We start from the raw sequence: 26,103 nt of genomic DNA on the forward strand, positions 1-26,103 counted from the left end.
TCCTGAAGGTAGTTGTCGTCGCCCACCACGACGACTCGCCGGCGCCGGATGCCCGGAGCAGCAGCGCCGCCGCCGCCGCTGCTGGCGCCGCCGTTGTTCCGTCGTTCGGCGCGGCGCTTACGTAGAAAGGGCCCGAGCACGGCCCGGTAGGTGCGTCGCTTGAGCGCCAGGTACGCCTGGCGGATCCACGGAATCAGCAATGCCTGAAAGCGAAGGGGGGCAGCCAAGAAGAGGCGCGGACCGGTCAGCACGGGTTGATTCTTCGCTCGCCGCCCTCGGAAGATCCCCGACCTGCCCACTCACCATCAGCGTGGGCCCGGGCGGGTAGCTCCGTGTGGCTCCGCGGTGCTCGAACCAGCGCTCCATCATCCAGTCTGTCGTGAGCAGCGGGAACTGGTTGAGCGAGTAGACGAGGACCGTGGGCAGCCAGGTGGTGGCCGTCTCGGCGATGCGCAGCTTGGACGCCACGAGGGCAAAAGGGATGGCGGGGATGTCGAACCAAAAGTGCCACGGCCACGGCGGAGCCAGGAGGCGCTGCGACGCATCGCGGCCCAGCACCAGGCGCAGGGCGACGCAACCGTAGGCGGTGCAGGCGATCAGGACGGATCCGCCCAGCACCGAGACGCAGCCGAGGGGCACGGCCTTGGCGACGAGCTTGTCGATCTGCTCCAAGAGGCGCAGCGCCACGGGCTTGGGGTCGATGAGGATGTAGGGCGCCTTGCACTGCGGGCAGGTGACGGTGTCCTGCGTGGGATGGTTGATGCGCGACTGGTCGATCCAGGCCAGCAGGCACTGTGGCGGCGGTCGGGCAAGGGCCAGTAGTCGGGCGGTCAGAGAATGGTCAGGGGCAGTTAGAGGGCGGCGGAGACTGCTGAGCCGTGACGCCGACATCGACACTACTCACCGACTCGTGCGCCACGAGGGTGCAGTTGCAGGGATGGACAAACCTGCGCCTCCTTCCGCGGCCCTGGGCGGCAGCGAGGGCCGGATCAGCTGCGGATGGCGGTGGTACGTCTAGCTGATCCTCGTCTTCCTCTGAGCAGATCCAGCAGCTCTTGTTGCGCAGGTCGCGCACGGTCACGACCCTGCCAGCAGTGGATCTGGTGGATCGGCCGTCTCGGTCTGTTGGGGCAGAGGGGGAGCGAGCAGGCATCTGCTGGGGGAAGCGGTAGACGCGCGTGGTTCCGTCGACGTTGGTGTAGCTCAGCTCGCCTCCCGGTGCTGCCCGGCCGGCGTCGGCGTTTGGGGTGGCTATCGTCGGAGAAGTGTCGGTGCGCTGGTCGACGATGGTGACGGATGTGGTGGTCAGGGGCGTAGAGGGGGGCGAGGGGAGGAGGTCGGCGAATGTCCGCATCCTTTGCGATTCGGCGGATGTGTTGTCCGCTCCGGTGTCGTGGTCTCCATTGCGGGATGCGGGTGGTTGCGACGAAGGCGAGGCCGCGGGTGAGGCAGGCGAGGTTGAGTCGGGTTGCGTTGGCGGACCACCGCCCGATGGTGCGCTTGGATCTGCCATGCTGTGCGACGTCGACGCCGAAATCGATGCGGTGGGATGGTGTTGCTGGTGAAGGTGAAGATGGCGGCAGGGGGATGTTGGTGGTGGTAATGGTGGTGGTGGTGGTGGTGGCGGTGACGAGGGAGGCGATGGCGGCGGGGGTCCAAGCGCAGCGCCTTGCGTCTGTCCGGCGTTTCGGCCCGCGGATGAGAGCGAACCAACCTCCACACGCTGCCGGGCCGCGCCGTCAAAGCAGAGGGGCTCAACGCAACCAGGCTTGCGCAAGCACAGCTTCTACGCTCTCCTTCGCATCAACCGGGCAACGACAGCACACTATCAAACAAGCAACGATGACAGTCGCATACGCACCGACGCCGAATGGTCAACGGCCAGTGACGACCGACCGCGCGCTACACCCTCGTCATGGCTCCCAGCAGCCCTCCCAATCCCTTGCTGACCTTTTCCACGTCGCGCAGCGTAAGGCTCAGCCTCGTATCCCGCACCAGCTCCGTCTTTCTGGTCCCATCGCCGTCCGCCTTGGCCACGGGCATCAGCTTGCTCGGCGGCTGCAGGCTCGCCTTGGCCGCGGCCAGCACCTCTTGGATCCCGCCATCCCGGATCTGCCCGACGTTGATCACCTTGGACAGCGCCTCGGCCGGGTCGCTCGTGCGCTCCGCGATGCCGTGCAGAAAGTCTCTGTGGCGTCGGTCGAGTGGGGTGTGTCGGAAGTGGCAGTCATGATGGCCACTTCAGGTCAGTCCCGCCGCCATCATCGCCGCAGCGTGCACTCTCCCCGCCCACCCACCTGTAAACGCGGCCGCGGGTGATGAGCAGGCTCCGAGGCTCCTGGAGGATGGAGAAGACGGGCTCGGGTTCACGCGCCCTGGCACCGCGCACCACCTTGACGTTGCCCTCAATCCGCTCCCTCGGCAACGCGGCCGGGTCGCCAGGCCCAGCGTCGTGCTGCTCCATCTTTTTGTCAAACTGCTGCTGCAGCGCGTCGTCGACGTAGCGGTACACGTCGAGCAGCGTGTGTGAGCCGAGGCTGATGGTCGCCACGGCGGGAAAGTAGGCCGCGCCGTCCTCGTGGGGCTGCCAGGCGGGGACGAGGGAGGACGAGGACGAGGACGAGGACGAGGAGAAGAAGCTGGATGTCAGGCGCTGGTCCTCGATGGCCGGGACGCAGGCCGGGCGTCGCACGCACCATGATGCCCTGGCCCGCGCGGTACTCGTTGACGAGCTAGTGAGAGTGGTGGCAAGAGTGGAGCAGCAGAGTGTCAGCTCGCGATGCAGACGATCTCCTCGCGACCCTCGCCGGCGCTCGACTATGCCGACGCTGCTCACGCAGTGGTTGGGCCGGCCGTGCTTGCTGCCGCGAAAGGCGCCGGTGCGCTCGAGGCGCGAGACGAGGTCTGGGAACTTTTCGAGAAAGTCGGGCATGTCCTGCGGGATGAGGACGTTGGAGGCCGTCACCTGCCCGCCCCAGTACTGCAGGCGGCGGTTGTGGAGCGTCTTCCACTTTGGCAGCGGCGCCGTGTTGATCTGCGGGGGCGGCCGGGGCGACGGCATCAGCGGGGTGGCGTGCAGGCGAGAAGCAGAGAGAGGGTGGTGCGCACCTTGTTGATCAGGTATTCCTCCTCGTCTGCGCTGATAAAGTCGGGGATGTAGAAGAAGCCGCTGTCGTTGTCGTCGCCGTCGCCGTTGTCGTTGGTGGGACCGCGCGTATCGTGGGACGAGGATGGCAGTACATGTTGCGGTAGGTGGATGCGGTAGGCCTCGAGGTCCTGGTGTTGCGAGGATGGCTCTTCGATGATGCTCATTGCGAGGCGAGGCGAGGCGGCCGGCGGTTGTGGGCGTCGTCGAGCAACTGGACACAAGGAGGAAGGAAGAGCGGGGCAGGCGGAGCCAGCAACAAGGTGTGGCACCCACAGCCCCCCCGCTGCAACCGCGTTCGAGGCGCACAAAGAAGGTGGAGGTTGGCCTCGGAGCTGGCCTCGCCTCGCCCTCACTCGGACGAGAGGATGCGCCCACTTTGCAGTCGCACGGACGCCCGACGCCGCCAGCGTGCGTGCCAGCTGGGCCTGGCCTGGCTTCCCACCTGGCCCGCTCCTCCAAGGGTCTTCTCGAGCCAACGAGGGCCACCCTCTTCCACCACCACCACCCTGCCTCTCGCTCTCGACATCTGCGACCACCAACGCATCGCCACTCGGCCAACATCCCCGTCCGACCGCACGGCACACCCTCGCGCAGGCTCGCGTCTCAATCTCGCCCACACACCCGCACGCACGCCTGCACGTCTGCACGTCTGTCCCCGGTGGACAGCGCACCGCCCGCATCATTGCCCACCATGAGCGACCTTCTCGATACGTTTGACAAGATGCCAAAGGTGCGCGTGCAGTCGGCATTGGATCGAAGGCAGACTAGATACTGACGTCTTCACCGCTCGCCAACTGAACGCTCCTCAACGACCACAGATCCGGCAGTTTGATGCGTTCCCAAAGGTGAGCGGGCCCCGAAGCACGCCGTCCTCTTGCATGGACCTGGACGGCCCGGCTGAACAGCGTCGCGTCCGTCGTTGCCCCTGCTTCTTTTGCTCCCACGCCGCTCCGCCCCGGCCCCACCGCAGACGCAGTCCATCTATACTCAACGGTCGAGCCGCGGCGGCCTGCTCACCGTCGTCGTGTCGTGCCTGCTGTGCTTCCTGCTGTGGACCGAGTTTAGCGAGTACCTCTACGGCGAGCGCGCCTACTCGTTCCACGTCGACGACACCGTCTCGAGCAGCATGCAAATCAACATCGACATGACCGTCGCCATGCAGTGCCACTACCTCACCATCGACGTCCGCGACGCCGTCGGCGACCGCCTCCACGTCAGCGAGCGCGAGTTCACAAAGGACGGCACCACGTTTGAAATCGGACACGCAGGACGCCTCGACGCCCTGCCCATGCCCGACCTCTCGGTCGACAAGACCATCAGCGCAGCCAAGCGCAAGAGCTTCCTGCCGTCGTACAGCAAGCGGCCCCAGAACAAAAAGTTCCACAAGCAGCCCGCCTTTCAAAAGACGGCCCACGTCGTCCAGGACGGGCCCGCCTGTCGCATCTATGGCAGCATGGAGGTCAAGCGCGTCAGCGGCAACCTGCACATTACCACGCTCGGGCACGGATACGGCAGCTTTGAGCACACGGCGCACGAGCGTGAGTCGCGCGTGCAGGCCAGAGCCCGCAGCGCCCAGCCCGCAGCGCGGACCAGTGCCATTGAGACGCCGCCCAGCCTGCTGACATCGGATCCCTGGACCCCCCTCTCGCCCTTGGCCTCGACAGTCATGAACCTGTCGCACGTCGTGCACGAGTTCAGCTTCGGACCCTACTTTCCGCTCATCGCACAGCCCCTCGACTCGAGCGTAGAGATTACCAAGGAGCGTGAGTACGCCGTGGATCGTCGTGGCGCTGGCCGAGGCCTTGCCCCTCGCCCTGCCGCATCGCTGAACGCCTGAACGCTCCCGACGCTCCCCGGCGATACCCTGCCGCTCGCCGTGCTCTCCCCGCTACGATATCCTGACGCTCGCCCTGCTCGCCCCGCCGCTCGCTGCCGCCGCTCGCTGCCGCCGCTCGATGCCGCCGCCCGCAGACTTTACCGTCTTCCAGTACTTCACCTCGGTCGTGCCGACGCTGTTCATCGACTCGCGCGGGCGGCGGCTCAAGACGCACCAGTACAGCGTGACCGACTACTCGCGCAACATCGAGCACGGCGCGGGCGTCCCCGGCATCTTTATCAAGTACGACATCGAGCCCATCGTGCTGACGGTGCGCGAGCGCTCGACGACGCTGGTCCAGTTCCTCGTCCGCCTCGCCGGCGTCGTCGGCGGCGTGTGGGTCTGCGTCGGCTACGCCTTCCGCACCCTCGACCGCCTCGGCCGCGTCGCAAAGACGGTCTCGCACGGCGGACGCACCGACGACTCGCCCGAGGGCTACGCCGCCTCGTACGGCTACCAGCGCCCCTCGCACATCGGCGGCCTCACCGTCGACCGCCGATCCACCTCGTCCGGCTGGCTCAACGGCGGCGCAGACACCGTCGAGGCCATGAAGCAAAAGTGGGCAGGACTCGGACAGGGAGGCGCACCAAAGACCCACAGAAAGGTCGACAGCGTCCAGCAGCGGATCTTTTCAGAAGAGGGCCGGGCGTGGTAGGCGTGCCATCGAATGTACAGTCGGCGTCGTGGGTCCCTCGTTGATCAGGTCGCAGAACCACGTCCGAGCAAGAACTTTTGCTTGATCTTGTCGCTGCGATGAGGGTGGGGGTGGCACGTTTCAGCCGCGTCGGGGCGGTCGTACGACCAGTCTGGCGGGCACTCACAGGAAGCCCTCCGTGTTTTTCCCATCTTGCTGCTGCGGCTCGGGTTGGGAGGAGGACGCCTTATTCTCCTCCTCTCGCAACCGCTGCTCTCGAATAGCAGCAGCCACCCGGTTCTCGCCCTTGGTCGTGTGGCTATACTGACCAACCCACACGTCGTTGCCCTGGATAAGACCCATGTCGTCGCGTCCGTGGGCCTTGATCGTGCCGGGCTGTGGTGTCGACTGTTATCAGTGCCGTGGTGCCGAGCTGGAGTGCGTGCTGTGATGCGAGTAAGCCCTCTGGACGGAAGCCGAGTGGTGGTCGCGAGGCAACAAGCGGTGTGGTTGCTCCCAGGCGGTGTTGGAGCTCCGGAGCGAGAGGGGTCCAGGAAGTCATGCGGGGAAAAGGCCCCAGAAAGCCTATTTGCAATATATGCAGCCTCTTTTGGCATTGTGACACAGTGTGTCTGCGTGGCGCAGTTGGTCAGCGCGTAGGTCTCATACCAATTACGTGTGATCTCGCATATGCGAGAAAGAGATCCTGAGGTCGTGGGTTCGAACCCCCCCGCGGACACTTTTTTCTCCTTTTTTTCTACATGGTGTGATATGCTTTTTTTCTGTTTTTTGCTCTAGAATATACACGAGAGGCCGAGGATTTTCTTACAGGTCAGTTTGAGAGAATTTGATAATTTTTGGGGCCACTTTGGAGGAGCTGGAAGATTGGTGTCTGGGTGATTGGGGTGGGAGTGGGGGTGGAGGTCCCCGAGAGGTGGGGTTTATGGAAGTGCAGGGCAGGGCAGGGCAGGCCGAAAATAGACGACCGGCGCTCCTCCTCAACGCGGCATCGATGAGGGCGCACCGAGGTCGCTCTCGACGACGCCGGTACAGGTTCACACGCGGGGATCAGGTCGAGATTCAATTCACTTACTACCTACTCTAGAAGGGTCGGGTCGCGTCGAGTCGGGTCGGGTCGGGCTACTGGTACAGTTCCTGTCCGCCATCGTCGGCGAGCATGGGGGGTAAAGGCAACGAGGCAAGGCAAACAGGCACAAAGGCAAGCAAACGACAGGCCAAGGCCGGGAGCGGGGCCGGGCGGCATGGGATGGGGGTGAGGAGGGACGGGATGAGACGAGACGGGACGTGAAGACATCGGAGACACCAACGGCACAACGTGCAAAACACAACGAGAGCGACGACGGGCGAGCCTCTGTCTCTCACTCGCTCAGGTAGCCCGAGCCCAGCTCGTTGGCGCCCGACAGCATCCAGCCCGGGCGATGGGCGCCGCCGGCGTTGTTGGCGGCGTGCGGCCCACTGCCCACCGGGCTCGCTGCCGCCAGCGACGGGCTCGAGTGCAGCCCTTCGAGGTACAGATGCTCGAGCCGGTCCAGCGATCCGCTCGACGCCCACAGCGACGCCGTCGTGCTCGCCATCGAGCCCGAGGGAGCGCCCAGCAGCGTCGGCGCCGTAATCGTCGTGCTCGCCGCGTCCTGCGACAGCAGTCCTCGAACCACCTGCGGCCGCTGCTCCACGTGGCTCACGCTGGCCGACCGCGCCACGGCCGGCGACGTCGCCATCATGGCGGGCAACTGCGCCGCCCCGTGGCTGCCGTGCCCGCCGTCGTGACGACCGCCGCCGCCGCCGCCGAGAAGGTCCAGGCCGGCCGGCTCAAACGACACCCCTCGATCCGACGCTGCCGTCGCAGGCTGTCCAGACGAGCTCGAGTCGGTCGTCGCCTGCTGGTGGGACTGGCCCTGCGCAGGACGCCCGCCCGCGGCGTCCAGGCCCGACGTCGACCACGGCATCGACAGCTGGCCGAGCTGGTTGAAGATTTCCTGCGCCTCGGCGTACAGCCTCGCCGGCGAGCGGTCCAGGTCCGCCAGCGCCGCCAGGTCAATGTCGTCGTACGAGTAGGTCTGCTGCGGCTGCGCCTGCGCCTGCGACAGCTGCGTAGGCTGATGGTGCTGCTGCTGCTGGTGATGGTGCTGCTGCTGCGAGGCCGGCCGAATGTCGCGGACGTGTGCCGGCGCACCGGAGACGTCGGGAAGCGACGCCGCATAGCTCGAGTCGATCGCCGTCGCCGGCAGGCCGAGCTGCTCAAGGATCGACAGCGACCCATCGTAGGCTCCGGCGGTACCCGAGAGGCTCTGCGCTTCGCCGACGGCCCCGCCGACCGTGCCCTGGCCCAGCATGGCCATCGCCGGCACCGAGTTGCGGCGCTCGGCGTTGAACGGCGGCAGCGGCGGCGGCCGCATTGCAGGCGCTCCATCCGTCGGTCCCACCATCGTAGAGGGCATCTGGCCGGCCCCGCCGTCGTCGCCGATGACGCCGTCCGTGTTGCGCAGCGTATCGTTGGAGCGCTTGCGACGCAGGCCAAACGACGACTCTGCCAGCGCAGGAAAGTAGGGCGCAGAGTCGAGGCCGAGCGAGGCATCGAGGCTGAACGAGGCGGCCTCGAGGAGCTCCTGTACGCTCTTGGCGGCAGGATCGCTCAGCCGGCGAGTCGCTCCGTGCAGGCCGGCGCCGATCACAGGCGGCGTGGGGCAGGGGTTGGTGGCAGCAGGGCCGTGGTCGAGGGGGCGACGCCGCGCGGGCGACCAGGACGCGCTGGCAGAGTGCAAGGCGCGCTCCTGGGGCTCGAGCGACATCATGCGCCCTCGCTCCAGGTCAGCCGAGCCCTCTGGCCGGTCGCCGGGGGCCGAGGCAGCCGACGCGTCGTCGAGGACGCTGGCGCTGCGGCTGTGATGGCTGCTGGCCGCGCTCTGCTGTCCGCTGCTAATGTCTGCGGGCAGGTTGGCCCCGCCGTCAAAGTCGGGCATCGAGTCAAACAGCGCGTTGAGGTTGGCCACCGAGTAATTGCGCAGGTGCAGGTCGCCGGCCCATTTGTGGTGCGAGAGCGGCGTCGACGAGAGGATGCCTGGCGTCTCGTCGATGCCGCGCGCCGGCTCGTTGGCGTTGAAGCTCCAGCCGTTGAGCCAGCCGTTGCCGCCGCCGCCGCCGCCGCCCGGAGATGGCCCGAGCGGATCCAGGAGATCCTGCAGGGGATCCAGGAAAGCATCCATGGCCGAGGACCACACGCTGCGCGAAGCGGTGACCGGGCCGTTGGGTGCGCTGAGGCTTCCGAGCTCGGTTCGCTGCTCCGGGCCGTCGCCAGCGCCACCCTGCGATGCTGGCAAGGCGGGCCTGGATCTGTCATGATCGGCGGCCTGCTGCGCTGCGAAGATCCTCGCCGGCGGTCCTTGGACGCTGTGGTTCGGTGGGATCTCGGACATCCTACCACCGACGCTGCCGTCGTGGTGGACCTTGGTCTGATCGCCGTGCTGCACAACGCCCGCCTGGGCGGTTTGTCCGGCCACGTCGTTGCTCCACATCTGCAGATTGGGGTAGTCGATCTGGCTGTAGATCGAGGAGCGCGGCGTGTTGAGGCTTGCGGCGGAGATGTCGCTCGTCGCCGAGTGCTGGCCGGGCCAGAGGCTGCCGTCGATCGAGATGGGCTCGTCGACGTCCATGGCGACGTCGTGCGAGTTGCTGGCCTCGCTTTCGGACCGTGCAAACGTCGACGAGGCGACGTCGTAGCCCGCCCAGCTCGCCTCGCTGCACGAGCTCTCGTTGCTGGCCATGTGCGGCAGGTGCGGGCGTTCAGTCGTGCCGAGGGCGCTGGACGCTCGAGAAGCGGTCGATCCCGGGCCATGGCCGTGGTGCGCGGCGGCGCCGTGTGCATGGCTGTGGCCGTGTCCGTGCCCGTGCCCGTGCAAGGCGTGCCCGTGCAAGGAAGGCATGCGCTCGAGGGCGGAGCTCTTGCCGGTCCGGGTGCTGTGGCTGCGGCGCTTGTGAGACGTGGCGTCCTTTGGCTTTCCGGCATGGCACCGGCTCGACTCTTCGGCGGACGCGGCCTTGCCGTGACCGGGCACCGCACCCTCGCTCTCGCTCGGCGACGTGTTGCGGCCGCCGTGGACGCTGCTCGCAGTCGAGTGGCTGGCCGTGCTGTTGATGCTCGTCGCCCGGAGCTGCTCAAACAAGCCGCCGAGCGATCGGTGCGGATCGGCGATGCTGGCGGAAAGCGGCAGGGTGTTGGCCGACACGAGCTGGGGCCTGTGTGGCAGAGGCGGTTCCGACTCGACGTCGTCGGTGCTCGAGGTACTCTGCTGCAGCTTCGATCGCGGGGCCCGGAAGGCGGCGCCGAGCGAATTGGAGCGCCCCAGAAAGGCCCCGGCGCCGGCGCCAGCCTCGCGGGTGGGTCGGCCCAGCAGGAGGCCGCTCTCGTTGCCATCGGTCAGGCTGCCGTGGTCTGTCAGGTGGCCGTCGCTGGCGTCGCTCATGCCGTACTCGGCGTGCATGCCGTCCGACACGGCGCCGGCCTCGAAAGCAAAGGGCAGCGTCGTCGAGCGAGGGCCCGTGGCCGGGTCATCGTCGGCCTTGGCTGCGGCTGCTGCCGCCGCCACGCGGTCCTTTTTGCACCGCGCGAGCCTGGGCTTGAAGCCGGCCCGCTCGTAGTCCTCGGGAAAGGCGTTGCGGAAGCGGTCGCGGAGGTCGATGGCGCGGCGCTGGTTCTGGAAAACGGCGTCCTTGGCAATCAACGCCCAGTGGGAGCCGTGCTCGAGGTAGCCCCGCTTGAGCGCGGCGTCCTCGTCGGCCGAAAAGGGACGCCGCTCCTTGGTCTTGCCCTTTTCAAAGATGCTCTTGCCCTCGGCGTCCTTTCCCCGGACCGCCTTGCTGAGGTGGGTCTTGGCGTTGGGGTAGAGCTCGTGGTAGGTGTCGGGAAAGTAGGTGCGGAAGCGGTCCTTGAGGTCGCCGGCGGTGCGATCGGAAAACTGGCCGCTGAGCTCGGGGTCCGAGAGGATCTTTTTCCAGTTGCCCACGCCGTGCTTGTTGCAGCCGTCGACGAGCGCCTGGGTCTCTTCCTGCGACCACTTGTGCTTGTGGGAGCGGGTGGCGGTGCCGTCCGATGCCTTGCGGGGCAGGCCAGGGGCGACAGGGGCGGCAGCGGCGGCAGCGGCGGGGGCGCGCACGCCGGTGCCAGGTGCCTGCGACTGGTGGTCGAGGGTGGCGCTCAGGTCTGCCGCCGATGAGCTCTGCTGTGCGGTGAGGAAGAGCTTTGCAGCGTCCTGGAGGTCGCCAAAGGCAAAGGCGGGATCGGGCCGGCCAAAGACCGGCCCCTTGGTATCGTCGGGCGGTTCCTGGTCGTCCATCTGAGGTTCCGAGGGCGGCTGCGAATCCGCGTCGAGCTGAGCTGCGTTCATCGTGGGGGCGGACGAGGCGGTGCTGAGGGTGGATCGAGGGGCGTCGAGTTTGATCGAGGTCGGCCAAGACTGTCGGGTTGAGCCCTCGCGGAGGATCAGGAGAGCTCAGGTGGCAGGAGGGCGAAAAGCCCTCACTGCGCCGAGAGAGGGTGCCAGGAGAATGGTGCCGTTGCGCGCTGGCGTGGGGCGATCCGAGTCGAAGAGGAGCGGAACAGGCAGCGGTAGGGCGAGAGAGCGACGAGCCGGAACTGCTCTTCTGGAAAGTCGACTGTGGGTTCACGGTTGGGCCAGGCGAGGACCAGGGAGCGCCGGACGAGGCAGGTGTGAATCGGTGGAGGGCCCAGTAGTGGGCTTCGATCGGGTGAGCTGGCTGCGAAGGGTGACAGAGGGGCCGAGGGCCGACGGCCATGCAACAGCCGATCGGAAAGGGGGGAGGGCGTGGGTGGGGACCCACGGCCCTGTGCCAAGAGTGTTAGTGCGTCGGGGCGAGCATGGAGGGGCGGCGAGAAGGCGTGCGAGGTCGAGGGGCAGAGGCGGTGGTGGTGGTGGTGGTGACGATGACGGAGACAGTGGTGGCGGCGAAGGCGGCGTGAGCCGGACGATGGATGGAGGTCCAGAGGAGAGGCGGCAGGTCAGATAGAGCGGGGTTGGCTCTGGCGCTGGCTTCAACCGTCTTCGGGAAGCCCTGCCAGAGCGAGGCCAGGCCTGCCAGACCAGCCAGGCTGCACGGCGGCGCAAAGGCGCAAAGGCGGGCGGAAGAGCGCCGGCCTGTCTGCCTGCACCCTTCCCAGGGCCAAAGCGAGAAAGGCCACCCACAAGGCCAGCCAGCCAGCCAGAGAAAAAAGCGGGGCGAGCGACATCGGCCGGCCTGCGGGCCTCTCCTCTCGTCTGCTCCGCCCCTCATCCAGGCTGGGTGGCGGTCCTTTGCTTGGTCGTCGGCCAAAGGCGCGCGCGCGCACGCTCGCCGTCATGGCTCGGCATGGCATGGCATGGCCTGCCCTCCTAGCCTAGGGCAGCTTGACCTGGCGACCTAGGCATTTGGCGCAGACCGCCTGCCTCCCCCTCGTACTGTACCTGCTCGTCGGCCGGCCTCGTTTGAGCGCTTTCACACCACGGCGAGAGCAGCGGGCTAGGCCAGCTGGCCCTTCTCTCCTTGCCTCGTTGCTCGAGCGCGGATTTGGCTGCAGGATGCTGGTCGTCTTTGCCAGGCCCGACTGTCGGCCATACCCACCTCCTGACGCTGACCGCGCCAACCTACTGTACATACAGTAGATGGATCCCAAGTCGCGAGGGTAAGTTTGGAGAGTCTAGGCCGCCGGTCATCCTTGCTTGCTTGCCCCGCTCCTGACGACGTGATGACCCTGGACCCTCTCTTCCGCCTGCGCTCTGCACGCTGCGCTGCTGCTGCGCTACTTCGTGGTCGAGCTACAGGCTTGCCTCGCCTCGTCCGGCTCGAGCAGGAGCATGAAAGGAAGCTGGGCCAGCCAAGCAAGGGGCCAGGGCCAGGGCCAGGGATCCGCGCTCTGCAGGCTCCGCTTGGCCTGGTCACATCGTCACGACCTCGAGGACACGCACGACCCTGGCAGCGCCTCCCATCCGGCGTCTTGACTCTCGTCTTGGTCGGTCGCTGCCGCCGCTGCGGTTTGTCCACAAACAAAAGGCCAATGTAAAGCGATCTAGGGCTGGCTGGCCGTCGAGCTCATCAGTTAGCCCATCATCCGAGGCCGGGAACTGCGACCTGGCCTGCTACCGACCCAGCCGAGGGCAAGAATCGATTTGCTTGCTTGGTTCCAAGCAGCAAGCTACGCGCGGAACATACAGATCATCGCAGATGCCGGCGGCCAGGGCGCGCGCTACTCGCCGCCAACTGAGACCGCAACGACAGCGGCTGCCTCAGTCTCTACCCTCCTTGCCTGGTTGCTCCAGCTAGCTGACCGGCAGTCGCTGCGCCGAACCTCGAAACCCTCGACCCTGCCAGGACTGCCTGCCTGCCTGCCTGCCTGCCTGCCGGTCGGCCGGTCGACTCTGCCTTCCTCTGACCAGCCTGGTTCGCAACAATGACGTCCAGACCGGCACCGACGAGCGAGCGATCGCGCAAAGGCGCGAGCAACGTTCCATCGGCAGGCGTCCTTCCGACCGCCGTTGCTACGGGTAGAGCAGAGCAGGGCAGGGCAGACTACGGAGCGACGCAGCCTCGGTCCCGATACCCGTGGGCCTAGAGGCGACCGCCGATACTATCGCGGCCGGTCAGGTGGCGGCACACGGGCTCAGCGCGTCCACGCAGTCCGCATTTCGACCGCCGCAGCCGGTCTACGCCTTCGCCGGCTCACACTCTGCACGCATCTCATGTCAAGGCGACTCCAAGGCAGGCAATGGTCTTGCACAGATGCCGTGCCTGGCGGGCGAGGACCGATCAGCTACAGTAGCGTCACGCAGCAGCCGCCTTCTTGACAAACAGGAAGCCCACCGGCCACCGCAGCGTGACGCGCTCTGGGATCCGCCCGCCCCGCTCGCCGCGCCCGATCTCGTCGCGGAGACGTCTGAGAAAGCGCTCCACGACGTCGCCCCTCGGGTCGTCGCGGTCGCCCGGATGCTCTTCGAGGAAGTTGTGCACCGAGGACCACGTGTGCAGGTAGCTCGACATCATCTCCCACGTCATCGACTTTTCCAGGTTGCCCGGCGTCTCGAGCTCGGCGCGCGCCTCGGCGCTCAGCGACGCCGTGTCCGGACGCGGTGAGCCCGGCGACGCCTGCGGCGGCCAGCGGGCGGGGATCTGCTCCGGCAGCAGGCCCTCGGTCGAAAAGACGCGGCGGATGGCCGTGGCCTGGTCCCACTCGGGCGCCGTCGGAAAGGGGATGTCGGCGAAGCAGTTGCTGATGATTGAGCGCCCCGGCTGCTCCCAGTACGGGCCGATGGACTCGGCCGCGGTGGTGCCGCTGCCGTCCCCGGGCGACGAGGACGGACCCACGGCCCACTCGAGGACTGCCGGTCGCGTCGACGGGTAGTCGGGCAGGTACATGTCTGGGTATCCCCAGAAGCACACGCTGCCGCCGGGCTTGAGCACGCGCGAGAGCGCAGGCCACAGGCGGTCGTACTTGAACCAGTGCGCAGCCTGCGGTGGTCCACGCAAGAGGAGGCGAGGGGCAGTCGGCGGGCCCACGGTCGTCAGCCGGGTCACCACGCGGCACGGTCGCTGCGCCGCCCGATACTCACCTGTCCCGCCGCGATGAGGTCGACGCTCTGCTCGGGGAGAAAGTCGAGCTCCTCGGCCGTGCCCTGGCGGTACTCGAGCGTGCCCAGCCTGCCGCGTCCGCCCTCGTTGGCGTCGGACCTGAGTTCGGCGGGGATCGACGACGACTCGGGGCGGATGGCGGCGTCGACCATCTTCTTGGACGGGTCGAGGCCGATGACGCGGTCGAAATGGGGCAGCAGCGCCAGCGTCGAGATGCCCGGCCCGCATCCGAGGTCGAGGGCTACCGTCGGCGAGCTGCCGGCCGAAGGCGCCGGCGGTGGCGATGGCGGCGGCGAGGATGCACTGGGCAGCCGACCAAAGTGGTATGCGAGCAGCTTGGTGTATGTCCACCGCGGGTAGCTCGGTCGAAAGGCGAGGTACGACGCCGCGTCAAACGTCGTCTTGCTGAACGTCGCCATCGTCGGTCGGTTTGGTCAAGGGTAGAGCAATGGAAGGGGGCCGATGATGGTCGTACGAGGCCAGGAAGGCAGCAACCGGCCCCGGTCAACCAGACACGATAGCCGGTCGTCTGCCCCTCCGTCGCCCGCCGCCTCCACACCCTCGGCGACTTGGACGGACTCCTCCTCGGCCGGTTCGCTCGTCCGCCCGTCTGTCCATCGTCGTCGTCGTAGCTGTCGTCGTCGCTGTCGTCGCTTTCGCCGTTGCCTTGCCGCCTTGCCTTTGTCGCTCGGCGTGACCCCCTGCTCTACCCGAACGATGCAAGCCGGCAGGCCGTGCCGTGAAATCGACGCTTGGATCTGACCAAACTGCTGGCCGAAGTGGGTCGAAGTGGGTCAAAAGTATTGTACTATATATATTGTATAATTTGGCCCCGAACATCAAGCGCCCTTATAGCTCAGCTGGTACGAGCGTGCGACTGAAGCGTGCTCAGTTATGGCCTTCGGCTCTTGGAGTCGGAACAAATCGCAAGGTCACCTGTTCGACCCAGGTTGAGGGCATTCCCTTTTGGCGCCGAGCCAGCCGCCCCGGCTTTTTTTTTCGATGGATTTTCGACGCCTCTTTCCCGGCCTCGTCCTGGCGGCCACCGGCTGCTTCCCGACCGCCATCATCGTCGACCTGCCCGACGGACGCTCTGCGCCACGGTTGGCTGGCCAGCCTGAACTGGCACCGTGGCGCGGGCAGGCTGCGTCGACTCGGGGGCGTCGGCGCGGCCAACCTGCCCATCTGACGACGGTCATCTCGCGCGGGACCGCCGTGGGGTATGTAGCCGCGTCCCGCTCCTTGGTCGACGAAGAGCCTCTCGCCGGCGTGGGCTCCTTGGAACGACACAGCCCACAACGACAACGCGGCTCACGCAGCGCTGCCCGTGCTCCCACGCCACGCACGGTCGTCTCTTGGCCACCACTCCCGGGTATTGATCGCTTCACACCGGGCTCTCCGCCTAGGTACATCGCAGCCTATCTCAGAGCGACTTGCGGCCACGCGGGCCTGGCAGCTGGTCGTAGGCGGCCGCAAACGCCTTGCAGTCGTTGGTGTCGAGTTGCTGCGGCGGCGGGACAGAGGACGTATGCGCGAACGACGACAGAGGTCAGCGCTGCTCCTCGAGCGACACGCCGGTCGAGCCACTGCCGCGCCACTGCGGCGCCACTCACCTTGGCCAGCTCGCGCTGCTTCCTGGTGGGCTTGGCAAACAGGGGCCCGTGGACGCCGATGCACTGGCGAATATCGACGTAGTCCTTGCCCTGCTGGGCCATCTGGTCAAACTCCCAGTCGAGGAGGCCCTCTTTGGCGTCGAGGTCCTGCACCTCGTGGTTGAGCCAGAGCAGGTTCCTGGGCTGGTCCGGCGCGGCAAAGTCGTCGAGCAGCTTGGCCTCGACGTCGGCCTTGCTGAGGCCCGCCCAGTCCCGCGAGTCTTGGTTCCACTGCACGGCGGCGACGTAGCCGCGCTGCCGGAGCCGCACGAGGTGCTCGTCGTTGTGCTCGCCGAACGGGAAGCGGTAGACGCGCGGACGGCCCAGGCCCATGGCGACGTAGGCCAGCTCGAGGAGCTCGACGTCGCGCTCCCACTCCTCGAGCGGGATCTCGAGCGCGTGCGGGTGCGCCCAGCCGTGCGAGCCGTACAGCGCCCGCCCCTGCTCCAGCGTCGACCGGATCTCGTCGCGGTACGGCAGGATGCACCCAAAAAAGTCGCCATTGACAAAGAACATGGGGACGTGGCCGCGCCGCTCAAACGTGCTGATGACCGACTCGTGGTACTCGGTGCTCCGGATGCCGTCGTCGAGCGCGATGCTGAACACGGGCCGCTCCGACCGCGTCGTGCAATTGATATGGAACGCCACCGGCTCGTCGCGCGACGCCACCGGCCCAGCCAGCGAGACGCCCGCGCAGCACAGCGTCGCGCCCAGCAGCGCCGCAAACGTCGAGGTCAAGCGCATCACGGAAAGGGGGGTTGGTAGGGGTGTGGCAGGGGTAGAAGAGGGGGTCGTGTTCACGGGCGATGGTGTCGAGGACCACTGCGGGTCCATGGGATCCTCCTTTTAACGTCGCGAGCTCGCCCGGCGAGGAGGACGGGACACCTCGACGCTCGAGCAAGGGCCGGACGTCGTATGGACCGGTGGCCATTACCCCACGACGCCTGCCGCAACGCCTGCCGCAACGCCTGCCGCAACGCCTGCCGCAACGCCTGCCGTAACGTTGCCGGTCTCGCTCTTTCGTCGCACAGGAGACCCGGCCAGGCGGTCTGCTTCGACGACACCCGACACTCGCGGCGGCGACGTCGACATCGTCCCCACGGAGGGCCCCGCCACGATACCGACCTCTCTATCCGAGGTTCGGATGGGGAGCCTGCAACCTGCCTTGCCCCCCACAGAACATTGCCGGCCCACGCGAGTCGCACCGGCAAGCTCGCCACCGCCTCTCTCCTCGGCCTCGCCGGTCTCTCGAGCTCCGGCGACGTTCGCTCAGCTTGCTCGCACGTAGACCGGTCGTGGGCGATGGGTGCGTGCCATGGGGGGTGCTTCTCGACCACGGCCATGCGGTCCATTCGCTCTCGCGTAACGGGACAGGGACCGGCGGTTGTGCTATCCCCGACGTCGACCAACGGCCAAAACGGGGACCGCGAGCTCGACGTCGCCGGCCCGCCCATCTGCGACGTCGTCACAGGATCTCGTCAGCGATGCATCGTCTCCGGACGCCACCGATGGCATGGTCACGAGCGCATTTAGGCTATCCGAGCGCGCAGAGCCGTCGATGGTGGCGTATCGAGCCAGCGTTGGCGAGCGTGGGCCGTGGCTCACACCAGCACTTCCATGCCGCCCTCAGTAGGCGTGGATCTCGCCCGTGAGTGCGCAGCACAGCACGATGGTGTCGCCAGACAGGGCGGAGCAAGGTGGCCACTCTGCTTGCCTGCTCGTCGTCGCAGCAGCTCGACAAAAGTGGGAACCTCGAGCAAGCGACACATCCGCCTGGCTCAGCAGATGAGGCCCGGCTCAGCAGATGGGGCCCGTCACAGCGGTGACTCAAGTCCATGTCAGGCCTGATGAGTCTCGCTCGCCGTGCCATCTGCTTGACTGCTTGCTGGTTGTTGGGCTCACGATGGCCTTCGAGCTTGCTGTTGACGCTCGCGCTGCTTGTTGCACAGAGCCTGCTGCAAGGCTTGGTGCTTCCACGCAGCTCTGCTTGACTGACCCCGACGGGTTCAAAGGACTGATGCACGAGCTGCTGCAAGCCCTGCAGCAGTCCCTTGTTGGGCTCAGCTGGACCCTGCTTGTTGACCTTGAGCTCAGTGGTGGTGTTTTGACCTCTTGTGTGCATCATCTACGCAGGAGCAGAGTGATGTGTGCCTGCATCCTTGAGAACTGGCAGGTGCAAGATTGTTTCCAGGTAGTGCCGCTCTGTGACGTTTTCGGTGCCATGCTGGTGGTTGAGGATCACCGCGGCCGAGCGGCAGCTGAACAAGACGCCAAAGACGTGTCCTGCATCGTGCTGGAAGCAGTAAGCAGACCCAGTAAGGCCGATAACATCCCCATATGCATGCATGTTTTGTGTGATTCGGTTTGCGTCCATGGGGCCGAGGGCCTCTTGCGGGCCAAGACGGGGACCAAGGCCACCAGGGGATGAGAAGAGTAACACTGGCTTGTTCTTGGCCTCGTCCTTGAGGCAGAGCTCCACGACCTTGCTGTTGAAGATGTGCATCTTTTGTTACTCTAACAGGGGCTGCACAACAGGGACTCATACAGAGACACAGAGAGGTTGAGTGACCCTACTGCTGGAGTTGCCTGCTTGCGATTGATGACTCGCTGCATGAATCCTCCCTCTGCCTTGACTCTACAACAAGTCAATGTTGACATGAGTGCACCAAGGGGGCCCTGAAAACATCAATTCTCCTCTTGTCCTGCTTCAACAGGTCCTTCTGTCATCTGCCTGGCCCTGTGCTGAACCCTCCACATGAACGAGCGACCGGCGGGCCGCTGCGACCAAGCAGGCCAGGCGGGCAGGCCAGGCCTTGCATGCCGTCGGTGCGTCATGACCACAGACAGGTCCGCGTGGATTCCAGCAGAGCACAGCCCTCGACTCTCACTCACTCACAACTCACTCACTCACATGCCTGCCTGCGAGCCTCACAGCCCGACCCGACTCTACGCAAGCCAAGCCAAGGCACGTCGTCCATCCGTACCTTGCCCTCCTTCCCTTCCTGTCTTCCATCCGACTCCACTTCGGCTGTGATCGCATCCACCACCATCCACCACCACCACCACCACTACTGACGCCGTTGCGAGCACCGCACTGCACCGCACCGATACACGACGATCCGAGATGGCCTCCAAGATTGCGGGCAAAGTCACACGGCGGCTGGTAGGCGACCATGCCAAGCGGTACGAGCCCGAAGTGAGTCCCGCTCTGTCCCGTCCCTGTGCCTCCCCCTCCTCTCTGACCGCTGATCGTCATCCCTACCGACGCAACGAAACGACGCACAGGACCCGCTGTACGAGTTTTACACGGTCAACGGCAAGCAGAAGCGGCGCAAGCGCGCGCTGCCACCGGGCCTGACAAAGAAGCAGGCGCGCACCCTCAAAAAGATCAAGCGGCGCGCCCACCACCTCGACAAGGGCTTCACCATCTGCGGATTCCGCTTCGGCTGGACCGCCATCGTCGGCATCGTCCCCGGCCTCGGTGACATCACCGCCGCCCTGCTCAACTATACCCTCGTCGTCAAGCCCGCCAAAAACGAAATCGACGAGTGCGTGGCGCGTCGTCCCGCCGTATCCTGTCGAGGTTTGGGGGCTGACCGACATCCCCGATTGACATTCTTTCCTCTTCCCTGCCGCTCTCGCCGTTTGCCTGTTCGCCCCCACCCGCCCGCCGCCCGTCAGCATCCCCGACTGGCTCGTGCGGCAACTGCTCTTCAACAACGCCGTATCGGCCGGCGTCGGCCTCGTGCCCATCGTCGGAGACATTGCGCTTGCGGCCTGGCGCGCCAACTCGAGAAATGCCAACCTCATCGAAGAGTGTGAGTTTGGCCTGTTTCTACCCTCTGCCTTGGGTCGTGCAAGGTCCCAGGGGGGGCAAATCTGACGTCGTCTTGGCACCCCCCCTCTTTCCGCCTCGTCGCATCGTCGTGGCTCTCCTCTGCGCCCAATCCCGGCCGCTCCCTGCAGTCCTACGGGTCAAGGGCGAGGAAAACATGGCCGCCGGTCTGCAGGACCTCACGCCGCGTCCCCCTTCAACCGACGTGGCCGCGCCCGCACAGGACGCCGTGAGGCAGCAGGTCCAACAGGCCTCGGCGAGCAGCTCACAGACCCGCTTTTCGGCGGGCAGATAGGTTCCCCGCTCCACCTTTCGCCTCCTCTGCCAGGCCTCGCATCAGCCACACCACCCTCTTTTCCGCTCCACCACCGCCACTCCTCCAGTCATCTTCGGCCGTTTGTCCCTGTCTCGCCTCTACACCTCTTTCAGTCTCGTCTCGTCTCGTCTCGTCTGCGCCACCACCCCAGTGTCACCTTCCTTCCTTTGCGTTCTGGCAAATACCACATACGTGTCGTGTCCCCCTTGCCCTCGAGCGGGTCCGTTCGTCTATCGCACGACATGCTCGCCGCTCCTTCTCCGATTCAGCCGTACGGCTTCCACCTCTGGCTGCGCCCCGTGTGCGCCGACTCTGACCTCGCGCCGCCCCTCGCGCCGCCGCTCGATTCCGACATCCCGCGCCCCCCTCCTGCCCGGATCGCGCCCAGGAACGCCGCGGTCCCCGCCGCCGGAGCCTGGTCCATTGCAGCGCCGCCCATCGACTGCCGGATCTGGGTCGCCGCGCCATCGGCCTCGTCGCCGCCGTCGTCGTCGGCGCCCGCGAGGCGCCACATGCACAGCCGCCCGTCCTCGCCGCCCGAGTAGAGGATGCGCGAGGCCGGGTCGTAGTCGACGCAGCGCACAATGTCGCTGTGCCCGCCCGCGGCCGCTCCGACGGCACCCGCGGCCGCCTGTGGGAAGAGGGCCTCCATCCTCCACCCGCCCGCTCCTTCCGGCGACGCCGTGAGGATGGAGAACGAGCCCTCCGTCGTTCCCACGTAGAGCGTCACGCCCCCCGTCGCCGACGAGGCGGACGACGCGAGGTGCGAGGTGCAGTGCGCGTCGATGATGTAGTCGGTCGTCCACGCCGGGCGCAGGCACGTCGAGGAGCGCACGTCGACCGGGTCGAGGAGCGGATCAAACTGGGCGGAGGGAGAAGGAGGGAGAAAGGAAGAAGAGCGGTAAGGAGGGGAAGCCTGCGATCGCATCGCGAACGCTGCCGGGGCACCTGCCGGCGGACTCACCTTGTCGGCGTCCCACACGCTGAGCGTCTGCATGTCGCCGACGGCCCATACCGAGCCGAGGCCCTTGCGCCGCGCATCGGCCTCTTGCTGGTTGAGGTCGTCGTCGTCGTCGACGTCGGCCGTCATGTCGACGTCGGCCTGCGCCGTCGCTGCTGGCTTGCCCCACACCTGGCTTCCTCCGCCTCCCCAGCCGGAGCGGGCGACGCTGCTGGCCGTGTTGCCGACGGCGATGACGGCGTCGTCCTCGTTGTCGACGGTGGTGTCTATCGCGCACACGAGGCCGTCTGTGCTACCGGTGACGAGGATGTCGGCGTGGTGGGGCGAAGGGTGGAAGCGGAGCGAGGTGACGTCGTCCGAGTGCGACTCGGTGTAGCGGAAGAGGGGTGCGGCGGGGCTGCGCACGTCGTAGATGTCGACGTGGGCATCGACGCCGACGAGCTCGGTGCCCGCGGCTACGAGGTGCGGGTTGGTGGCGTGCGGGGAAGCGGCGACGCTGTGGTAGGGCGCGCCCCTTGGACCGCGCAGCACGAGGGTGGGCTGGGTGAGGGCCGAGGGTGAGCGGACGTCAAATGACGAGACGGTCCCGGCTGTGCTGGAGGCGATAAAGGTGGAGCCGAGGCCGCCCGGGGTGAGGGCGTGCAGCTGTGTGATGCGGTGGGCGTCTGCGAGGCTGGCGTGGTGGAGCACGCTGTGGGTGGCCTTGTCGACGAGGGTGAGGAGCGAGGGGTGCGATACGGCGAGCAGAGACGGGTTTGGCGTGGAGAGGGATGCGAGGTGTACGAGGTAGGGTGGATCCGTCGAGGTGCCGGGCGTGGCCGAGGGGATGGGCTGGGCGTGGCGGCAGCGGCGTGGCGAGAAGCCGTCGAGCGAGGGGGCGGCGCGGAGAGGCGGCGCCTTTTGCGCGCCCGAGAGGGTGAAGTCCATGGTCGAAAAGTGGGGAGCAGAGCCAGTGGAGACCGTGATGGGCTGTGTTGGACCGGGTATAAGGATGGCGGTGCGATGCGGTGCGAGAGGTCAAGAGGCAGAGGTCAAGGTTGAAGGCGGGAGGACAAGAAGGAACAGGAAGCCACCGGCAGCAGCAGCAGCGCAAAAAACCGTCCAGAAAGCCGGGCTTCGGAAGTCGGGCGGGGCAGCCTGGCATGGGACCTACTGGCTCGGGGCCCTGACCCAGCCTCAGGGCGGGGCCCAAACGACAGGCCACCAAGCAAGGCCCCAGCCGTGCGCACGAGTTTCGACCCCCGCCTGGCCTGCCATGCCCTCAACTCCACACGGGCCAGGCGCCGCGGGAGGTCACCCTTCACCCACCACCGCCATCGTCACCACCACATCGTCACCGCCACCGTCGCCGCCACCGTCGCCGCCACCGCCATCCGACGCATCGCAATCTCAGCACCCTTGTCTGCACACCCGCGCTCTCTACCCGCCACCATGTCGTTCAACGACCTCGAACGAGGCTCGTCGGCCAGGGGCTCGTCCAACAACCGCAACACCCCGCTCCCCCTCTACCGCGACTACCCGTCCGACACCGCAGCCGCCGGCGCATCCTCGTCGTCATCCTCCGCAGCGTCGCATCCGCCAGACCCCGAATTTGAGCGCCTGGCAAAGCGCATCGGTATCCAGATCTTCAAGATCCAGTCCAACGTCACCGCCATCCAGAAACTCGTCTCCCTCCTCGCCAACCCGCCCTCGGCCTCGCCGGCAAAGCCAAACGCCCACAACCACGACTTCACAAAGCGCATGTGAGCACAGCGCCGCCCCGTACAGCCCGGCGCGACGGACCGCCAGCGTGCCACTGCGAGCTTGCGCGCTCTGACCGCCTGCCCCTTTGCCTACTCCCCGCGCTCCGCAGCCACGACCTGACCGAGACGACGCGCGACCTCATCAAGGACGGCACCGCCGACATCAAGACCCTCTCGACCTTTCCCCTCCCCGCATCCGACGCCCGGTCACGCACCTCGCCCGCAAAGCTCACCCAGGCAAAGCTGCAGCGAGACTTCCAGGCCGTCGCCCTCTCGTTTCAGCGCGCCCAGCGCGAGAGCGTGCAGCGGACAAGAGAGGCTCTCGAGGGAGAACGCCAGCGCGACAAGCAGCAGCGAAGGAGCCAGGCCGCATCCAAGGCAGCGCTCGCAGACGAAGACGCGGCCGACGACGACGACCAGCACGGCGCACCCCTCGTCGAGCTCGACTCGGCCGCCGCCGCGGCGGGCCAGCAGCAGGCGCAGCAGCTCGACCTGATCCAAGGCCCATCGCAGGCCGACCTCGAGTTCCAAGAGTCGCTCATCGCCTCGCGCGAGGCCGAGATCCGCGAAATCGAGTCGGGCGTCCAGGAGCTCAACGAAATCTTTCGCGACCTAGGCAACATTGTCCAGGAGCAGGGCGGCATGATTGACAACATCGAGTTCAACATCACCACGATTGCCGACAATACCGAGGGCGCCGACCGCGAGCTCGTCGTGGCGCACGAGTACCAGCGCAAGGCGGGCCGCCGCGCCGCCTGCCTGTTGCTCATCGTCGGCTTCGTCGTCGCCGTTGTCCTGCTTGCCGTGAGTGCTGCCGCCTGGCGCGCGGGGTCGAGTCCCGGTAATGCGTGCGGACGACTGACATTGCCAGCACCGCTTCCTTCGCCCGTCGCCCGTCCTCCAGATCCTCAACTGAGGCCGCCTCCCCCTCCTGTCTGCTCGCGAGCAGCGCCTTGGTGCTGTTTGCAATATATCCCGCCGCCGCTGCCCGCCCGCCAATGACCGCCGCCGCCTGTGCTGTCCGTGCTCGCTCCACGTCTTGCGCCCCTCGACGATGGCGCTGTGCCGCGGGAGCCGAAGCAGCTGGTAGCGGTCTTGCGCCTGTCCGCCATGCGCTCGCTGCCATGACCTCGAGACCGGCGAAGCACCGCTCTCCCCCCATCTCACCCGCGGTCCGGCTCGACCGTGCGGCTGAGCCGAGCGACGCACCCCCACCCCGGCCCTCGCCTCGTTGCATGACCCTTGCCACGCCTTGGCCTAGCCTTTCATGCTCGCCTTCGGAGGGAGCGAACAGCCAAGGCAGTGCGTGCAACCAGGCTGAGCTGGAGATGACCCCTTCCGCCCCGCCAGAGCACGACCGTATGTCTGCTCGGGGCGATGCCGAGAGCCAGGCGCGCCGTGGCTGCGGCTGCGAGCAGTGGCCGGATCAGGCCGACGTTTGGCCCTCGTGCCTCCTGACCCTGCACCTTAGCGGAGGGTGGCTCTCAGTGGTCGGCTCTGGCCGAAGCTTGGGGGACGTGCCCGGAACGTCGTGCGTAGTGTGTGCCCCCTTGGCCCCTTGTGGCGGTGCGTGCCATGGCAGCAGCTCGCCATTGCCGCCCTAGCCTGCTCCTGCGTCGGCGGCATAGCGAGGACCGGCCAAGGAGGCCAGCAACTGCTCGATGTCATCTCCTCGAGGCATCTTCACACCGCCACGGCCCTCTTTGACACACGTATGCATCCAGCGCGGAAGTGGGCCGATGGCCCTCGGGCTAACCAACTAGGTTAAGGCTAGGGTGGCCTGCCAAGCTTGGCATGAGTTCGATCGCTGCGGCTCGCCCGGACGCGGCGAGGCAAGCAAGCCGGCATCGTCGCGCTCCAGCTTCGGTGCAGCAGCCGGAGAGACAGGCCACGGCGGTCGCTTCACGCCGACGACGGCAGGCCACGGCTGAGTCGCGTCCGTAAGGGTGCGAACAGCGCTCACGGCGCGTTGTCGCGACCAAGCTTAGCCAGGCCAGGCTAGGCCAACAGGCCTCCAGGATACCGACTGGCTCGGCCAAGCAAGGCGAGCTTCGGACGCTCCCGACGGCCCAGCTCGGCCTGATTCATCGAGACGATGCCCGCGACGATGGCTAGGTAGGCCACGGTACGCATCGCCGCCGACGTCGAAGGCTTTGGAACTGCCGGGCGGCTGGCGGGCCTGGTCGCCCCTCGACGGCCGTCACTCTGCCCTGCTCGAGGGGGCATGGCGGGCTTGCTGAGCAGACTTCCATATATACCGACGTCGGAGGTGGCCCCGGGGGTCCGACCTTGCTCTCTATCCCGACCCCGGTCCGCCCCCCATCCTCGCCGCGCCCCGCCTCGCACCCCTGCGCCCCTTGCTCCACATCCTCCGCTGCTCGCATCGATCCCTGCCTGCCTGGCAACGTGCCGCTCCGTCCCTGCCGAGCGGGGCCTGCCACAGTCTTCCGCTGCCCCTCGGCTCGTCGCTCGCCCTTTCTCTGCTTGCCTCTTGACCACCACCGACGGCTGGTCATGGCCTCGCCCCCTTCGCCCGCCGAGACCGCTCCCACCCCGTCGACGACCAAGATGGCCGGCCTCGACGCGGACGACGACGACAACAAGGCGCTCATGCGCCGCGTCGACCTCATGCACCTCGACGACATGCCCTCGGTCGCCCGCCAGGGCACGGGCATCCAGGGCTGGCTGCAGCGTCTGTTCAGCGACCTCGCCTACTTTGTCACCTGGCTCCGCATCACCTGGTTCGGCGTCGCCACCAGCCTGCCCAACTACATCCTCGACCCCTTGGGGGCCGCCAGCGTGCTCCTCTTTGCCGGCGGCTCCACCGTCATCCTGAGCGCGATGCTCGTCATCAGCGCCGTGTGGCGCCTCGGCGCCGTCCAGGCCGTCTTCCGACGCGTCAGCGAGCGCAACGGCGGCGTCGGGCTGGGCAACCTGGCCTACCCGCAGATCTTTGACAGCCTCGACCGCCGCACGCGCGACGCCGCCTTCCAGGTCATGAACCGGCCCCTCGAGGAGTTTTCGCAGCCCTCGACCAGCAGCGCGCGCACCTTTGACCTCGAGCTGGCCAAGATGCTCTTCTGCTGCGCCTCGCTCGTCTACGAGCGCGACGGCTCCGCGATGGAGGACGCCTGCAAGATCGCCTGCCGCGCCGCGCCCGTCCGCCCGCGGGCAGGCCATGCGCACGCTCCCGCGCCCGGCGAGAGCCTCAAGGCGTCGAGCGGCCTGCCCAACGCCGCCGGACAGGCGGTCCTCGACAAGCTGTCCAAGGCCGACGACTTTATCATCAGGACCGCCCGCTCCAA

The 26,103-nt window shown here is 66.9% G+C and overlaps 11 protein-coding genes across 11 annotated transcripts in view; 4 read left to right on the plus strand and 7 right to left on the minus strand.

Moving 5' to 3' along the window:
* Positions 1–1,354, minus strand: part of PFL1_01819 (uncharacterized protein) — a gene marked incomplete at both ends in the record, with an annotated part of 2,309 nt that extends 955 nt beyond the window's left edge. Inside the window, 3 exons of the mRNA XM_007879328.1 lie at positions 27–203; positions 304–792; positions 905–1,354. Of these exons, the coding sequence (XP_007877519.1) occupies positions 27–203; positions 304–792; positions 905–1,354 (1,116 nt within the window). The remainder of the gene's footprint in view (positions 1–26; positions 204–303; positions 793–904) is intronic.
* Positions 1,355–1,902: 548 nt separating this feature from the next.
* PFL1_01820 (uncharacterized protein) lies at positions 1,903–3,312 on the minus strand (the record flags this gene model as incomplete). Its single annotated transcript, XM_007879329.1, has 5 exons — positions 1,903–2,188; positions 2,298–2,584; positions 2,697–2,732; positions 2,837–3,034; positions 3,109–3,312. The coding sequence occupies 5 exons, from the start codon at positions 3,310–3,312 to the stop codon at positions 1,903–1,905; spliced, it is 1,011 nt and encodes a 336-aa protein (XP_007877520.1).
* A 527-nt stretch (positions 3,313–3,839) lies between these two features.
* PFL1_01821 (uncharacterized protein) lies at positions 3,840–5,679 on the plus strand (the record flags this gene model as incomplete). The annotated part of the gene is made up of 5 exons (XM_007879330.1): positions 3,840–3,878; positions 3,967–3,993; positions 4,119–4,686; positions 4,813–4,911; positions 5,120–5,679. The coding sequence occupies 5 exons, from the start codon at positions 3,840–3,842 to the stop codon at positions 5,677–5,679; spliced, it is 1,293 nt and encodes a 430-aa protein (XP_007877521.1).
* A 44-nt stretch (positions 5,680–5,723) lies between these two features.
* PFL1_01822 (uncharacterized protein) lies at positions 5,724–6,021 on the minus strand (the record flags this gene model as incomplete). Its single annotated transcript, XM_007879331.1, has 2 exons — positions 5,724–5,772; positions 5,846–6,021. The coding sequence occupies 2 exons, from the start codon at positions 6,019–6,021 to the stop codon at positions 5,724–5,726; spliced, it is 225 nt and encodes a 74-aa protein (XP_007877522.1).
* A 1,016-nt stretch (positions 6,022–7,037) lies between these two features.
* PFL1_01823 (uncharacterized protein) lies at positions 7,038–11,060 on the minus strand (the record flags this gene model as incomplete). The annotated part of the gene is made up of 1 exon (XM_007879332.1): positions 7,038–11,060. One exon carries the CDS (start codon positions 11,058–11,060, stop codon positions 7,038–7,040), a length of 4,023 nt encoding a protein of 1,340 aa, XP_007877523.1.
* Positions 11,061–13,488: 2,428 nt separating this feature from the next.
* On the minus strand, positions 13,489–14,711 carry PFL1_01824 (uncharacterized protein; the record flags this gene model as incomplete). Its single annotated transcript, XM_007879333.1, has 2 exons — positions 13,489–14,172; positions 14,274–14,711. 2 exons carry the CDS (start codon positions 14,709–14,711, stop codon positions 13,489–13,491), a joined length of 1,122 nt encoding a protein of 373 aa, XP_007877524.1.
* A 1,004-nt stretch (positions 14,712–15,715) lies between these two features.
* PFL1_01825 (uncharacterized protein) lies at positions 15,716–16,688 on the minus strand (the record flags this gene model as incomplete). Its single annotated transcript, XM_007879334.1, has 2 exons — positions 15,716–15,796; positions 15,906–16,688. 2 exons carry the CDS (start codon positions 16,686–16,688, stop codon positions 15,716–15,718), a joined length of 864 nt encoding a protein of 287 aa, XP_007877525.1.
* A 2,380-nt stretch (positions 16,689–19,068) lies between these two features.
* PFL1_01826 (uncharacterized protein) lies at positions 19,069–20,074 on the plus strand (the record flags this gene model as incomplete). Its single annotated transcript, XM_007879335.1, has 4 exons — positions 19,069–19,140; positions 19,230–19,492; positions 19,626–19,762; positions 19,911–20,074. The coding sequence occupies 4 exons, from the start codon at positions 19,069–19,071 to the stop codon at positions 20,072–20,074; spliced, it is 636 nt and encodes a 211-aa protein (XP_007877526.1).
* Positions 20,075–20,360: 286 nt separating this feature from the next.
* Positions 20,361–21,983, minus strand: PFL1_01827 (uncharacterized protein; the record flags this gene model as incomplete). The annotated part of the gene is made up of 2 exons (XM_007879336.1): positions 20,361–20,957; positions 21,060–21,983. 2 exons carry the CDS (start codon positions 21,981–21,983, stop codon positions 20,361–20,363), a joined length of 1,521 nt encoding a protein of 506 aa, XP_007877527.1.
* A 504-nt stretch (positions 21,984–22,487) lies between these two features.
* PFL1_01828 (uncharacterized protein) lies at positions 22,488–23,714 on the plus strand (the record flags this gene model as incomplete). The annotated part of the gene is made up of 3 exons (XM_007879337.1): positions 22,488–22,798; positions 22,909–23,602; positions 23,703–23,714. 3 exons carry the CDS (start codon positions 22,488–22,490, stop codon positions 23,712–23,714), a joined length of 1,017 nt encoding a protein of 338 aa, XP_007877528.1.
* Positions 23,715–25,312: 1,598 nt separating this feature from the next.
* PFL1_01829 (uncharacterized protein) overlaps positions 25,313–26,103 on the plus strand; it is a gene marked incomplete at both ends in the record, with an annotated part of 2,397 nt that continues 1,606 nt past the window's right edge. Inside the window, one exon of the mRNA XM_007879338.1 lies at positions 25,313–26,061. Coding sequence (XP_007877529.1) covers positions 25,313–26,061 — 749 coding nt within the window. The remainder of the gene's footprint in view (positions 26,062–26,103) is intronic.

The sequence above is a fragment of the Pseudozyma flocculosa genome, assembly GCF_000417875.1.
Source record: "Pseudozyma flocculosa PF-1 unplaced genomic scaffold scaffold00004, whole genome shotgun sequence".
In the NCBI taxonomy this organism is placed as follows: domain Eukaryota; kingdom Fungi; phylum Basidiomycota; class Ustilaginomycetes; order Ustilaginales; family Ustilaginaceae; genus Pseudozyma; species Pseudozyma flocculosa.